General features: G+C 39.6%; 1 protein-coding gene across 6 annotated transcripts in view; it reads right to left on the bottom strand.

Moving 5' to 3' along the window:
- SIPA1L2 (signal induced proliferation associated 1 like 2) overlaps positions 1 to 14,638 on the bottom strand; it is a 236,318-nt gene that overhangs the window by 73,809 nt on the left and 147,871 nt on the right. For all 6 annotated transcript variants that reach the window (XM_074948841.1, XM_074948842.1, XM_074948846.1 and 3 more), the window contains 2 exons: positions 12,918 to 13,494; positions 6,121 to 6,395 (listed from right to left, as the gene is read on the bottom strand). In XM_074948841.1, the coding sequence (XP_074804942.1) occupies positions 6,121 to 6,395; positions 12,918 to 13,494 (852 nt within the window). The remainder of the gene's footprint in view (positions 1 to 6,120; positions 6,396 to 12,917; positions 13,495 to 14,638) is intronic.

Raw genomic sequence — 14,638 nt, forward strand, 5'->3', positions numbered from 1 at the left:
TCTTGTGCTCAATGGCATACATCAGAGACAACGCCACACAAACACCTGGTGTCAGCTTATGGTTTATACAGGCTGCCAAAGCCAAGATACTGGAATCTGTTGTCAACTACACATGCATTGGAACCACCTGGGGCATATTTTGTTAGATGCGATCTCTTTTAATCTTTTAGTGGGGCCTGTTTCTCCTCTAGTTCAAATAACTACACTCCTAAATTCAAAAAGATCTGCTCCTCAGGTGTAGCTAAGACCAAGTCACAATCAGTTCCAGCAGTGAGCAGAAGAGGCTCTTGCATCTCGATCTGCTGAATGATTCTTTCCAGGGATGGAAACGCTTGTTGAATCTCACTAGTTCCTACTCCCATCAATGACTTCTACTGAAAGGAAATGAAACTTAAAAAAAACAAAAACACTTCTATCACTTGGTCCAGAAACCAAAACTGGCCTTTGACCTTGTGTTCACAAAAGCAGACTGCTGAAACAAGATGATCACGTTCTGATGAGCCAAAACTCTAAACAAGGTATGACACAAATTGTGACGTTACACCGCATATTCTTTATGGAAATATACTTATGATATGGCAAACAGATATTTGATGCAAGATGGGTCTTGTAAGATATCATTGGAAAGGTTATAATTATCCAATTTGTATGCACGTATCATATCTGTATCTAAAGTTAGGAACCAGAGTAACAGCCGTGTTAGTCTGTATTCGCAAAAAGAAAAGGAGTACTTGTGGCACCTTCGAGACTAACCAATTTATTTGAGCATGAGCTTTCGTGAGCTACAGCTCACTTCATCAGATGCATACTGTGGAAACTGCAGAAGACATTAGATACACAGAGACCATGAAACAATACCTCCTCCCACCCCACTCTCCTGCTGGTAATAGCTTATTGACTATAACAATTACAACTGGAAGTGTACTTGGGAAACACACACCGGACAACAGGCCATCAGCCTTGATGGGCCATTAGGAAGAAACAATAAGACTTTGCAGATACTAATCTCTCTCCTTCCTGGGAGGGACCTTGCAGTGACACTACTAGGTCATGTGGTCATGTTACCTGGTACTAAACACCATCTTGGACTTCTAATACTTTTCCACTAAAAGTAGGGGAAGGTTAAGATTGAAAAACAAAAGATTCCTGCCTTACGTAAATCTTATTTAAGCCTGGGGAGTAAGTTGATCTAGGTGCACTCTTCACTGAATCCCCAGCCAGGGTGACTGCTGGGAACACCTAAGGACAAGGACAAAGGGAAAGTGGGAGGAGTACCGAACCCAGACTGGAAAAGGGATCTGGACTGCGAATAAGATACCTGAGAATTTTAACCTGCTAGAAATGTAGCTAACCATCAAGAATTTCTGCAACCGGCCTGAAAGCAACATTTAGGGTGAGAAATTACTTCTTGAAACCAGTCTCTTCAGGAATTAAGCTTAGTATGCATGTTTTGTTTTATTTGCTTAGTCATCTGCTTTGTTCTGTTTGCTATCCCTTATAATCACTTAAAATCTGTTTTTTATAGTTAATAAACTTAGTTCTTATTTATAACATAACCCATTTTGTGCAATTCATATCTGGGATGGACAAGAAGCTGTGTATATATCTCTCCACATTGAGGGAAAGGGTGAATATTTATGAGCTTGCACTGTGAAGACTTTTCTATACTTGCTCAAGACAATATTATTTTGGGTTTACTCCCCAAAGGGGGTGTGTACTTGAGTGCTGGGCAACTTTCTAACTGAATCTTCCCATAGAGAGCTGCTTGTAGATTGACATTCTACAGCTGGTACATCCCTACCTGTGTGTGTGTGCTGCCAGAGGCCTGAGAGCCTGATTCAGCAAAACAGGGAGAGGGAGCCCAGGCTAGAGGAGCCGGCAGCTCAGTGAAACCCCAATACATCAGGTGGCATCCAGGACCGGGGAGAGGGGGTCCGACCAGTCACACAAATACTCTCTCCCCAGGAGAATTACTGCCACTACTACATCAGGGTTTACAGGAAGATCCTTGGGCAGTAATCAAAAGCATTGAAAGGATCAGGTACTAGAAGTAGGGCTCAACCACCCTGAAATGCAGGAATCAGGATTTGTAGATATGCATCTTTCTTGCAGATTAATTCCAGAGAGTCTTCAGGGATAGTTCTAGAAGAGATTAATACATGGTTTCCATCCTGAACTTCTGACACCCTACACACTGGTTCAGCCACTTTACTTCCAGTCTTGTGCCTACTAAGTTTTTGGAAACTATGAATAGTCTTAAATACCCACCCCGCCCTAGAACTCAGGACTAGTTGGGACATTCCAAATAGCTCTAATCACACCGTTTGTGAAAAGGTCCAGGCAATTTCCAAACAATTAAAAACTCCTTAAAGAAGATAATCTATTATTTCACAGTCTGAAAAATCTTCTACTCAATGTCTAAACTAAAAGGTACCACACTATCATTGCCAAAACACTTGTAAAGAACATCCAGGAAATCTAGCAGAGTGTCATTAATTAAGAGGCATGATTGCTGACAAAAAATACTCAGTTGCTTCATGACGACTCTTGGGGAGCTGGAATTGCTCTACATTATCTGAGATCCCAGTTCCATGCATGCCCTCCAAATATTCACAGCCTAAGTGTTAGGGCTCAACAGTGTTGCAGATAGTTCAAAATTCCTACAGTCTCCTCAATCATCTGAGTGCAGGTATCTTTGGGAGAGACACTGGCTTCTAATGAGTAGATGACCATGTTGTCATGGGCTATATCTTCATTTGAGCTGGGAGGTGAGATTTCCAGCTTACGCAGACATACCCACTCTAGCTCTGCTAGAGCCAGCATCTAAAATTAGTGTGGCTGGGGTAGCACTGGCCACAGCTCAGGCTAGCTCACCAAGTAACATACGCAGGTCCCCTGAGTATGCAAGTACTCTGGTGGCTAGTCCAACCCGCTGCCCATGCTACCCCAGCCATGCTGCTATTTTTAGCACACTGGCTGGGGAAGAGCTAGCATGGGTATGTCTACATGAGCTGGGAATCACACCTTACAATTCAAATGCAGACATACCTCAGTGGGGTCAACCAAAAGGGAGGTTAAGCAAGCATGCTGCATTTCTCTAATTTAAAATGCTCATTCATTGGCCAAAGGGCTTTTTCACATCCACAGTCTCCCAAAAAGCATTAATTCTCAGAAGAGGCTTTGCCTTGGGCTACATGTATGCCTGAGACCATGCTGGCCCATAGCAGTTATTTGATTTACCACCAGAAGCTATTGTTGTGCCTGAGGCAGTGGGCATCCCACAAGAAACAAAAGGAAATGAGGATGGAGGCCCATATTATATCCCTGAAATTAGCACACTCATGCATCCTTGAGAAAAATCCTTGGGGAAAGCATCCTGCTCATTTCTGCTTATTCTAAGAGAAATTAGGAAAAACTGGAGAAAGTTGTTTTTTAAAGAAAACAAACAAAAAAAGCTGCCCTGAATAGTCCTACTTTTTTTCCAAGGAGCCTGGAAGAGAAAGAGGAGGAGACATGGCCTAAGTGACTAGAGGTAGACAAAACTACAGAATTTCATTCATTGCCTGTCGAGTGGGGGAGGAAGGAGAAAGAGCAAGATGTGTGGGGGCATAGCAAACTGATTGTATATTATTTCTAAGAACATTTACAATAAACCTTCATTTATGCTCCCTGCTGCAAGGAGTAGCCTACCTTGGAACTCTAGCACAGGGAGCATTTCACTAGGGATTTGCCACAGGAGGTTGTCTCCAGGTTTCCACTCAAAGGAGGATTCCTGGAAATCATCCAAAACATGGGCATGTAAACGCCCTTGGTCTGCAGCCAGATCCTTACGATCACACCGTATTAGACAACACTTAAGGGAGATAATAAGCTGAGTGCCCTTAAACTGTTACATTTAAAAGTATCATCTAGCAAATTGGGAAGGCATCTAAACTGCTGGCTGTAGGAAGAATTGCTCAACACTGTTTGTGTTTCTTTCCCCCACCTCATCTGTCCATTCTGTTTCAATTATCAATTTTGGAAAAGGGTGGGTTCTCAGCAATTTCTGAACATCAGGCCCCTTTCAGGTATCTCAAATTGCTCCCAAAATCACTAGTCACAATTTGGAAAATCTTGGGACTTTCATTTCAGTGGGATCAGAACTGGGCCCAATGAAGAGGGGGAGGGGGGAGGGATAGCTCAGTAGTTTGAGCATTGGCCTGCTAAACCCAGGGTTGTGAGTTCAATCTTTGAGGGGGCCATTTAGGGATCTGGGGCAAAAATTGGGGATTGGTCCTGCTTTGAGCAGGGGGTTGGACTAGATGACCTCCTGAAGTCCCTTCCAACCCTGATATTCTATGAACAGAAAAGGCAGGAGGGAAGATTCCCATTTCTTTTGTAACTTTATTTTTGATTACATGGCTTTTTATTTTAATAAAGCACTGGTGTTACACACATTTTACAGCTGGACTGTAAATTTAAAAGTAAACTTCAATTTATTTTTAAGTAGTGATTGGTTTACCCAGTTCTGAAAGATGAGAAGAATCTATATTTTGGTTCCCCAAGAGATGCTTTGAAGTTTTCTTTCCAGTTCAGTGGCATGCAGCTAGAACTTTAACTTACAGATAGAGCAGGTGCCATGCATCTCTTAGTGTATTATACTGAATTTTGACTTCATAATTTTAAATGTAAAATGTACCACATGATATGTAAAAACTGCTCATAAACAATACATAATTCTACCAAGCACTATAAAATATACATTTTATCTTAAATATAATGGATCAGCTCATTAGGCTCATACTTTGTAAACAGCTTGGGAATGTGCACTACACAAGACGGTGAAAATTCATATTCAGAAGCAGATGGAGAGAAAAGCTGAGCTAAGCAGAGAGAGACTTAATTGCAAATTATATGCAAGTAGTGAGAACAGAGGTGTGTGTGTGTGTTTCTCTCTCACACACACACACACACACACACACACTCACTCTCCCCCCCACCAAAAAAAGGAACACCCAAAACTTGGAGGTGCAGGTTATGGCAGGGAAGAGAACTTTTTGTGTCATTCATCTAGCCAGTTTGGAGAACAAACACACCAGCATTCGTGCATAGCTTGCCAATAACTCCACCCTGTTGTACATGATTTAAAATTTTATGGCTGATTTTCATGCCAAGAGCAGCATCCCTATTTTTTCCTTTGTTAAATTAAAAGAATATCAACAGAAGATTTAAGGAGACAAGCAAGTAATTCAGTTTACTGAAGCACACTTCTAATTCAGACTAATTAACCAAACCCACGGTGCATAGGTAAAGGATGAGTGAAATAAGATTGGATTTCTGTGAAGTTTGGAATCCGAGTTGTCAGCTGATGTACTTTTACTCAAATGGTGGCAGCAAGGCAAAAATCTTCTGGCCATGAACAGCACCCTAATCAAAGAAAGGCACTGGCAGGCACTGCACCCCACCCACAGAAAGAATGATACAGTCATCTTTTATTATGCTCTTTTCCCAAGCATGACCCATTTATTTCATGTTAAAGCAAGATTTTAGTTTTAGCTAATGATTTGACTGATATGATTCAACAGTTAATGTGAATGACTTAGAGCAGATATTTACAGAGAATGGGAAAGAAGCTGTGGCATGATCCCACAGATATCTCGCATCCAATGTTTCTCTGTTTTTGAAAATCACAGGTTAAAATAAAGGTTTCTTATCTCAATAGTCAGAAGTCAAAGAAACCTCAAAGAAAATAAGAGCATATTTTTCAGGCAAGAATTCCCAGTTTGCAAAACTAATATTAAAATATAATAAAACTGTCTCCTGCGGAAGAGAAAAGTCAACCAATTTTTAAAATATTTCAGTCATGCTGCACTTTAGTTTACTTCTTATCCTCTCAAGCCTTATAAAGTCAATTTCCCATTAAATTGCTTACAGGATCACATTTTATCTTTTATTACAAGGTAATAGCTCCTTTTTTTCTGAATTGCTTTAACGGCTACAATCCCATTATTACCAAACAGGAGACACAATATCCATTTCCTAAGGGCCTTTACCAAAGACAGCACTTGTTAAAAAGCCAAATAATAAGCACGAACAAAGAAAAGAGTTGGAAATGTCACATTAAGGACTGTTGCTTGTTACCTTCTAGGTGATCCATCCTCATGTGGCTGAATAATCACCACCTTTACTGTCACCGATGTGCGTAAAAGGTCAATCATTTGTTCATGAGTCAAGGTTGCCACAGCCACTTTACAGATCTCAACTAGACGGCTCCCTTGCCTTAGGCCTGCCTTCCATGCAAAACCAAATGGCTCCACATCTGCTACTATTCCTTCGAAGTTAACGTGGAATCCAAGCTGGCCCAACCCATTCCTCCGCAGGGTCATTTCCGTTGTTTCGCATCCTCTGGTGACTATCTAAAGGAGTATCAGATTGTTATGCTACTGTCTTTGTAGACTCATTTCTTTGGAAACATGAAAGGATCTATTTTCTGACACGATAAAGCTATGTTTGGTTTCATGTACAATACCTTTAACATACTAATAGGTGACTAACAATCATTTTGTCATTTATGGTTGACTATAGGTTTCTGCATAGAGCAAAATCCATAAAGACCTTCAGAGTCCTAAAATTTGACTTCCCTGGAACAACCAGCTGTCCTGCGTCAAATTCTTATTTCTTTCCAATGCAAAGACATTTATATTTTACTGAATATTTAGCAGCTGTCTTAGTTTCAAAACACAAGGCAAGCAAAATGCAAACCTGTCAATTACTTCATTCTTTGTTGGCTGATTGACTGCAGGTGTGTAATGGGTTTTTTCTTCAGGAAAATAATAACCTTGAAATTTAAGATGAGTCAAATCAAGTGACATTTTTCAGTTCCAACAGACTCCCATCCCCCAACACTAAGTAACAAAATAAGATAATGTATTTCTTTTGCTCCAGCAATCAGATTCTGATCTATGACATCCATGCCATTGCCATCTCCAGATCTAGGCTTCGCTACAAATGGGAGAGGACTGATTATTTCATGGGAACTGAGAGATAGAGAACTGAGATCATTCATACTTAATTGGGAGTTATTCTGGCATTACATGGAATAATCCAATAAACTGAAATTTTAGCATTTACTAAAGGGATTTCTTTCTTCATACTACATAAAATTGAACAGTTTCACAAATGGTGAAGCAATCCAGGGACAATTCAGTAGTTTTTGCAATACATTAGTGCACTAATCTTTCACCTCTGGAGATTGAAGGTCAAATTCTGGTTTAGGTCATAACAGAGGGTACAGCACTGGAAGGGACCTCCTGGGTCATCAAGTCCTGTCCACTGCTATCACAAGCAACCCAGTCATAGTCCAATTCATAAATTTATTAAGCTCCATTTTTAAAATTCCGTTGTTTGCCCCAACTTCTCCTATTGGAAGGCTGTTCCAAAACCTTACTCTTCCGATGGTTAGAAACCTTCTAAACTCCGATCATCATCTAGTTTCTAGTCATAAGTTAAAATTAGTTTTTCTTTTGTTCGTGTAACAAAATTAACACGTATTTTGGGCACAGTTGTTACTCTGCTTAAGGTAGGGCCAAGACTGGATCACTATGAAATATGACAGTCCAGGATAACTGTATTTAAAAGAGGGCAAAAGCTGGGACACAGAGATCACGTGATTTGCCCAGGGTTACACAGTAAGCGAGTGACAGAGCCAGGGAAGGAAGCCAGTAATTCCAGCTCCTACTCCTCTCTCTCTAACCACCAAATGACTGATTGGAAAAGCTTTGAGGAGCTTTGCATATCTTATGCCTGCACTGTAACTAGCTCAAAGCCACGACTGTTACCTTCTTACAAAGTTTTAAAGATGCTAGCCATATTGTTTTTACAAACTGCTGTCAGTACAACAGTAAGTTCTGCAACGCAGTTGGAAGGCTAAAAGTGGCACTCAACATCTTAGAGTAGGACATTTTTTAAAAATTCTTATGTCATCCATTTAACCTTAGAGGGCCAGCCCCCACTCCAGTGCAACATCCCAGCATGCTCTGCTTACATACTCATGGCATAAGCATGGGAGGCCCACTGGAGAATTGAGAAGATATTCAGAATAGTAAAATGTGCCTCTTTTCCTTTGGGAGCCGCAATACAAACTTTTGCCCAAATTTCCTGTCTCAATGTGACAACCAACATGTACTATGCTATTAATATTGCATCAAACAGGTAAGCTTGTTGGAGAATGAAGCCACATTTGTGTGTGTTCAGGTGTCTACTTCATATTGTCCAGTTTTGCAGATTTAAAAATATTTTATATTTGAAATATCAAATGTTGAATGCTGAAAAACCACAAAACAGTACTAACAGTAAAAACAGCACTGTTCTCAACTCTCCATAAGCTAGTAATGCCAGCCTCCATCTCCCATTTGACATATTTTCAAACAAGCACCTTTGGGTTCTCTCATATGCTGCCCCTTCATGTTTGGGAGGAGCTCTCTGTAAACATCCACAAAGCTACTTCATTATCCTGCTTCAAATCCCTTCTTAACACCCTCCTTTGCCAGGATACCTACGAGAAAAACTTGCCTGGGACCACTGCCCAGTACTATCATTTCCTGGTACTCCTCCATTTATCTGTAACCATATGGTGTTTTACGTTATACTTTGATTTTAAGCTCCTTTTTGTTCGGTATCTGTACGGTCCTAGCATAGTTGACTTCTGCTCCATGACTAGGGCTGGTAGGCACTGTGGTACTACAAATAATAAAAAACTTATTAGCCTTCTGGACTCACTGCAAAGCCTACTATTTCCCAAGGCTTTTGGCAAGGGAGGAAAATGATAGATTGGAAGGGGTTTACTAGATGGTGGATATTTATCTATTCATAGAAGTCTGATAAATTAGTTATAAAATGTGACATGATGGACAGACACCTTATGCTTCAATCATATAGTGAACTCCACACAGATGGACTCCTGACTTCAGCAGTGCTCTCTGATCAGGTAAGGGGGTCTGATCCTCCATTAAGATCTGTGCAGACAGTCTCATGTTATGCAGATGTGTGTAACGGTTACCTTTAAATAGCATGAGCCCCTATTGAGATTTTTATAAATCAAATAACTAGCTAAAGGTAAAGGGTGTCTGGGTGTTTAGAACGTTCTCCATTAAAAGCTAACATTTATCATCTGTGTGAAGGTTTCAGGGGTAAGGAGTCCAGTATTCCAAAATTCAGCTTTTAAATTAACTTTTAAAGAGAAATATTCATACAGTTAAAAAAAGGGGAGGAGGGGAGGAAGAGGCAAGAAAGAAAAGGGAGCTTTTAAAAACAAAAAGGTTACTCAACATAGTGGCTAATCCTTCACAAAGAGCATCAAATTTGAGAGGTCTGGGGTGAAAGAGAGAGGAAGAGCACAAATTCAATAGAACATCAACACAAAGTACTCGAGAGTTATTCAATGTACCTTGCTGATAACTGTTTCTAAGGACTTGTGTATCCTGTCCTGCAGTTTGGAAAACAGGGTGTGAATAGCAGGGTGCACCAAAGTGATGCACTGTGACTCCCCAACGTGGATGCTGCGGTCCATAGGCGCTGACTTTTGTTTTTGCCGGTGGGTGCTTTTGAAGAGGTGGATGTGGTTACGGGGGAGAGGTTCTGCCAGTTTTGGGGGGGAGGCTATTTTCAGCATATTTATACACCTTTCATATTCTAAGGAGTACTTGTGGCACCTTAGAGACTAACCAGTTTATTTGAGCATGAGCTTTCGTGAGCTACAGCTCACTTCATCGGATGCATAGCGAGCGATATGCTATGCATCCGATGAAGTGAGCTGTAGCTCACGAAAGCTCATGCTCAAATAAACTGGTTAGTCTCTAAGGTGCCACAAGTACTCCTTTCCTTTTTTCTTTTTACGAATACAGACTAACACGGCTGTTACTCTGAAACCTTTCATATTCTAGTTATTAAATGTGTGTCTGTTTTTGGTATCTTTACTATTTTAAAGATTATTAAATTTTTATGAACTACATAATTATATTATCATGAATTACAGTATATTAAAATCATTGCAATTACCTACAAGCTGTCTTTACTAACATCCCAGTTTAAAGAGATTACATCTCACTGCTTTCTGGATAACCGTCAGCAATCTTATTTACCTCTAGTTCCTTGGTATGGTCTTGATGCATGTTAAGGACAGCTACATTATTCAGTTGCATCTGTCCCATTGATGACTGGAGATCATTGTTAAGTCTTCTGAATGAGCATTCCTCAGTTCAGGGTGATATAGGTACAGTGAGAAGGATTCTTATAAATTTGCAGTACTCTGGAAGCATAGTACTTCCAAAGTACTGCAAATGACTCCAAGATCTCTTTCTTGATGGTACCAGCTAATGAAGACCCCATCATTTTGTATGTATAGTTGGGATTATATTTTGCCATGTGCTTTACTTTGCATTTAACACTGAATTTCATCTGCCATTTTTGTTGCCGTCACCCAGTTTTGTGAGATCCCTTTGTAACATTTTGCAGTCAGCTTTGGACTTAACTATTTTGAGTAAATTCTGTATCTGTAAATTTTGCCACCTCACTCTTTATCCCTTTTCCCATATCACTTATGAACATATTGAAGAGCTCTGGTTCCAATACAGAAACTTGGGGACATCACTATTTACTTCTTTCCATTCTGAAAATGGACCATTTATTCCTACTCTTTGTTTCCTACCTTTTAACTGGAGGCCCTGGCAATGCTTTCAAGATCTAATGATCCTTAATTTAATTTAATGACAAGCCTTCTGTTATCTTAATCACCCTGCTTCCGTTTAAAACAAACTCCTTGTCCCAAGGGCAGAAACTGTTAGCAGCACAGAACTCACATTCCACACTCAAGCTCCCTCTGGGGCAAGGGCGTGCCCTATGAGCAGACCTCAAGTACAAAACTATGGCTCCTTGGTGCTGAGCACCCCGTATTTTTTTCCCCATGGGTGCTTGAGCCCTGGAGCGCCCACAGAGTCTGCGCCTATGCTGTGGTTGCAAACTAAAAGCTTCTAGTTCACATCAATGTCACCCTCTTCAAAGGTTTAGTTTGAGCCCACGGAGTCCACACAGGGGAGTTCCAGCACAACACATTGGTATGCACTGCTATTCACACCCCTGAACACTGAATTGTGGGGTAGCGTAGACAGATCCTAAGTTGCTAACTCTGAGGCTTCAGGCCAATAGATTTATTTAGCTAAGAATATGGTTATTGCCTCAAAAAAGGAGCAGTCTCAAGTTAAATTTAAACAATGTTGTACTGTAACAGATGGTTAGATTTGAGTGAAATACAAGGCCATTCAAATCAAACTGAATGAAGTCTGTTGTAATGATTAATGTCTCCAAAGACACAGTTTTCACAGATAACCACATCAACTAATGCTATAAAAAAACTAAATGTTTTTATACATCATATATAATGAAGATCTGTCGGCAGAGATTCAGTAGAAACTTTACCAGTTTGCCCAACCTGCTATAATTTCATGTATGTTTTAAGATTCAAGAAGTGATAAATGAAGGCAGTGCGGCTTACTAGAATGGGATTACAAAAACACATAGGTTCTATTCCCAGCTCTGCCCCTCGCCTGTTGGGTAACCATGGGCTAGTCATTTCCCCTCTGTACCTCAATTTCCCTATCTGTAAAATGGGGATAATGATACTGCTCTCCTTTGTAAAGTGCTTTGCGACCTACTGAGGAAAAGCACTATGTAAGAGCTAGGTAGTATTATTAAAATAACACTAAACAATTTGTGTTACAATATGTAGTGATGAGATAAAAAACTAACCTTCATTAACCTTATTTTCAGCACAATGCTGAGGCAATTTATAACTGTCCAATTAGTGATCATTTTACAATAGTAACATGATAATTAGAGAACATTCTTTCTAAATTTCAGAAGGAAAATATTTGTATATGGAAAATGACAATATCTGAAGAATTTAACAATGAGGTAAATACAATGCAAGTGACAATAATATGAATTTACAAATATTAACCTGTACTGGAAGAAAGACTCCATCACACATGGTAGGTATTAATCACAGGCCTGTGCAGCACTAAGCATCCTCAACAGTCTTGAAAGTTTAGGGTAGCACAGCACCTTGCAGCATCAGGCCTTTGTTTTACACATCAGTTTAATCCTGGCCACTTCATAGCTTGTACGTCAGCTCTACTAATCTCCAAAAAATTAGGTCTAGTGATTGTTTTCCAGTAGAAGCCTCAATTCAATATAAAAAAGGCTTATGCCACTAACCTCATTTAATTTAAGGGGTAAGGTCAAAGACAAACTGGAACGAGAACAGTGATACCTCAATGTTTTATACCCTGCAGCCTGTATTAGTACACATTTGTAATAGCTATAAGTCAAATAATTTAAGATGTTGAGCACACAGAATGCCTGAACTCCACCTGTCTTTACTGAGATTCCACCAGCTCTGATAATCAGTGTTAACTGATCTAACTGCCTTCATTTTCTTCCAGCTCATCCATGCAAAATAAGCAGTATATTCCATGCTTTATTTAGAGGGTTTTCACTGTTTAGATATAAAATATATTCAAAAGGGTATTCTTTATTTTTATTTTTTTAATTATTTTTATTGAGGGGTGTCCTCTGACCTCTAGACCGCAGGGCTGGGAACCAAAAATTCAAGTTTTAATCCTGGCTTTAAAACTAAAACCCTATGTAGCCTTGGACAAGCCAATTTAATTAACTGCATCAAATTAGTCACCTATAAAAGCAGGATGATAATATACATCTGTTCCACATGGTGTTATGAGGAATAATGTTTGTAAAGCTCCTTGAAGTTGGAAAGTGCAATATAAGTTTAAATATAGGAAAATTTGAGTTCTTTCCCAAAGAATGATACACATGAATAATTCTGAATAAAAGCTTTGGTAGATCAATTTAAAAATTTGACTTACTTCTAGTCTTTGAACAACGTCTCTGATGTCATCAGAACAATTATCAAATGCAGACAGAAGAATACATTCTCCTCTTTCATAAAAGATTTTGATACTCATTAATCCTGATGTCCATCCAATAACATCTCTGCAGGAGCAGTTAAACACAACGTTTTTCGACTCCTTTTCAATCAACATAATAAATTCATTGGAAACTCCAAGGAGACATTCAATGTCTGCAGACTGGCCAAAGTCCCGTGCTATCACATTCCACATAATTGCTCCAACACTAAATAAATGAGCATCCTTTCTTGGTTTCACTTTCTCCTTTTTCTTTGCACCTAGAGTAATAAAACTGAACTTCACTGAAGTATCCACTGTAGCTGTAGTAACAAAATTTTCTGCCAGATCTTTCAAGTATTCTTGTCGTGTCCTGGTGGCCATGGCTCGGAATTTTTCTGACTTGTGTGCTGCATTTTCAGCATTAATAACTTTGGCTAAAAGGAAGTCCCTAAAGACTGCTGATTTTGGGAAAGTTACTCCTTTGGGGATTGGTGGACCAAATGGAGGTACATCTTTTGATCTTGAAACTCCAACACTAGAAATAAAAAAGAACAAAATGGTTAACTGCACCAGCAAAACCTCATTACAGGACTATGACCTATATAACCCATCGACACAGGTGAGTTTCAAAGTAAAATTTGAGACAGATGAAATTTTAGAAATTAGGAAGCTATGTATCTGAAACATACAGGAAACCTATTATATTTGCACACATCTAAAGATCAAATAAAATGGGTATAAACAAAATTGACTGGACAATCTTATAAAAACAAAGCCATTTACGATTTTAATTACATGAATTAATAAAAAGTCACAAAGTCCAGGATTTAGCAAGCTGCAGCATTTCAAGAAGGCCTGTTTATAAAGTGTCTGTTTCTTCTTCCTTTCAATGGGATAAATACAAAATGCGTCCTAGGGGTATTGTTATTGAGGAGGATCCTTAATTTGAAGGAGCTTTAAAGTTGAATTTTCTTAAGCCAAATATGTCTTATTTACTTTTCCACTCAGTTGCTCCATCTCTGACAAACTGAACCAACTCCTTTCTGAGGGCAAAATTCTCCCCCACCCCCAAGCCCCTATTACACCCATATCATCCCATTGACTTTGATAAGGTACTACAGATACAATTGAGGGAAGAATTTGAAATATAGGGTATATCTGGCACATTTGTCCAAATCCTCCCATACTTGAGTAAAAAAGTTATAGGAAGGAAAAAAGTCTGCAGAAAGCCAACTGCCAAATTGCACAAGTTTCTGTTGCATGCTCCCCTCTAATGGAGAGGGTCTGAGTCCACATGTAATAGGGATGGGAGAAGGACTCATCCTAGCCAAGGGCAACAGATTCCACAGCCTGAGCATACATAGGTATCTGCCCATTCCTTACAAGAGCTGGTAGTGGGGCCAAATAGTGCCACCTTTATCCTTGCTGAATAATATCTTACTCTATAATAGTCTCCTTACATAGAAACAACATATGGAATGAAGTCCTATTTAGTGAGGATAAATATGGCACAATCTGGCCCATGGAGAAAAGCCGCTGCCCCAGCATTGGGTCTCAATTTGCAGAATCCTGATTCTGCGGGTTGTGGCAGAATAGTCTCTGCAGGTTTGAGAGCAAGGGGAAGTATTCTATGGAGCTGCTACTTCATGTCAGATCTCTTTTAGCCAATCCTTGAACAA

This window comes from Natator depressus, chromosome 3, assembly GCF_965152275.1.
Source record: "Natator depressus isolate rNatDep1 chromosome 3, rNatDep2.hap1, whole genome shotgun sequence".
Lineage (NCBI taxonomy): Eukaryota > Metazoa > Chordata > Testudines > Cheloniidae > Natator > Natator depressus.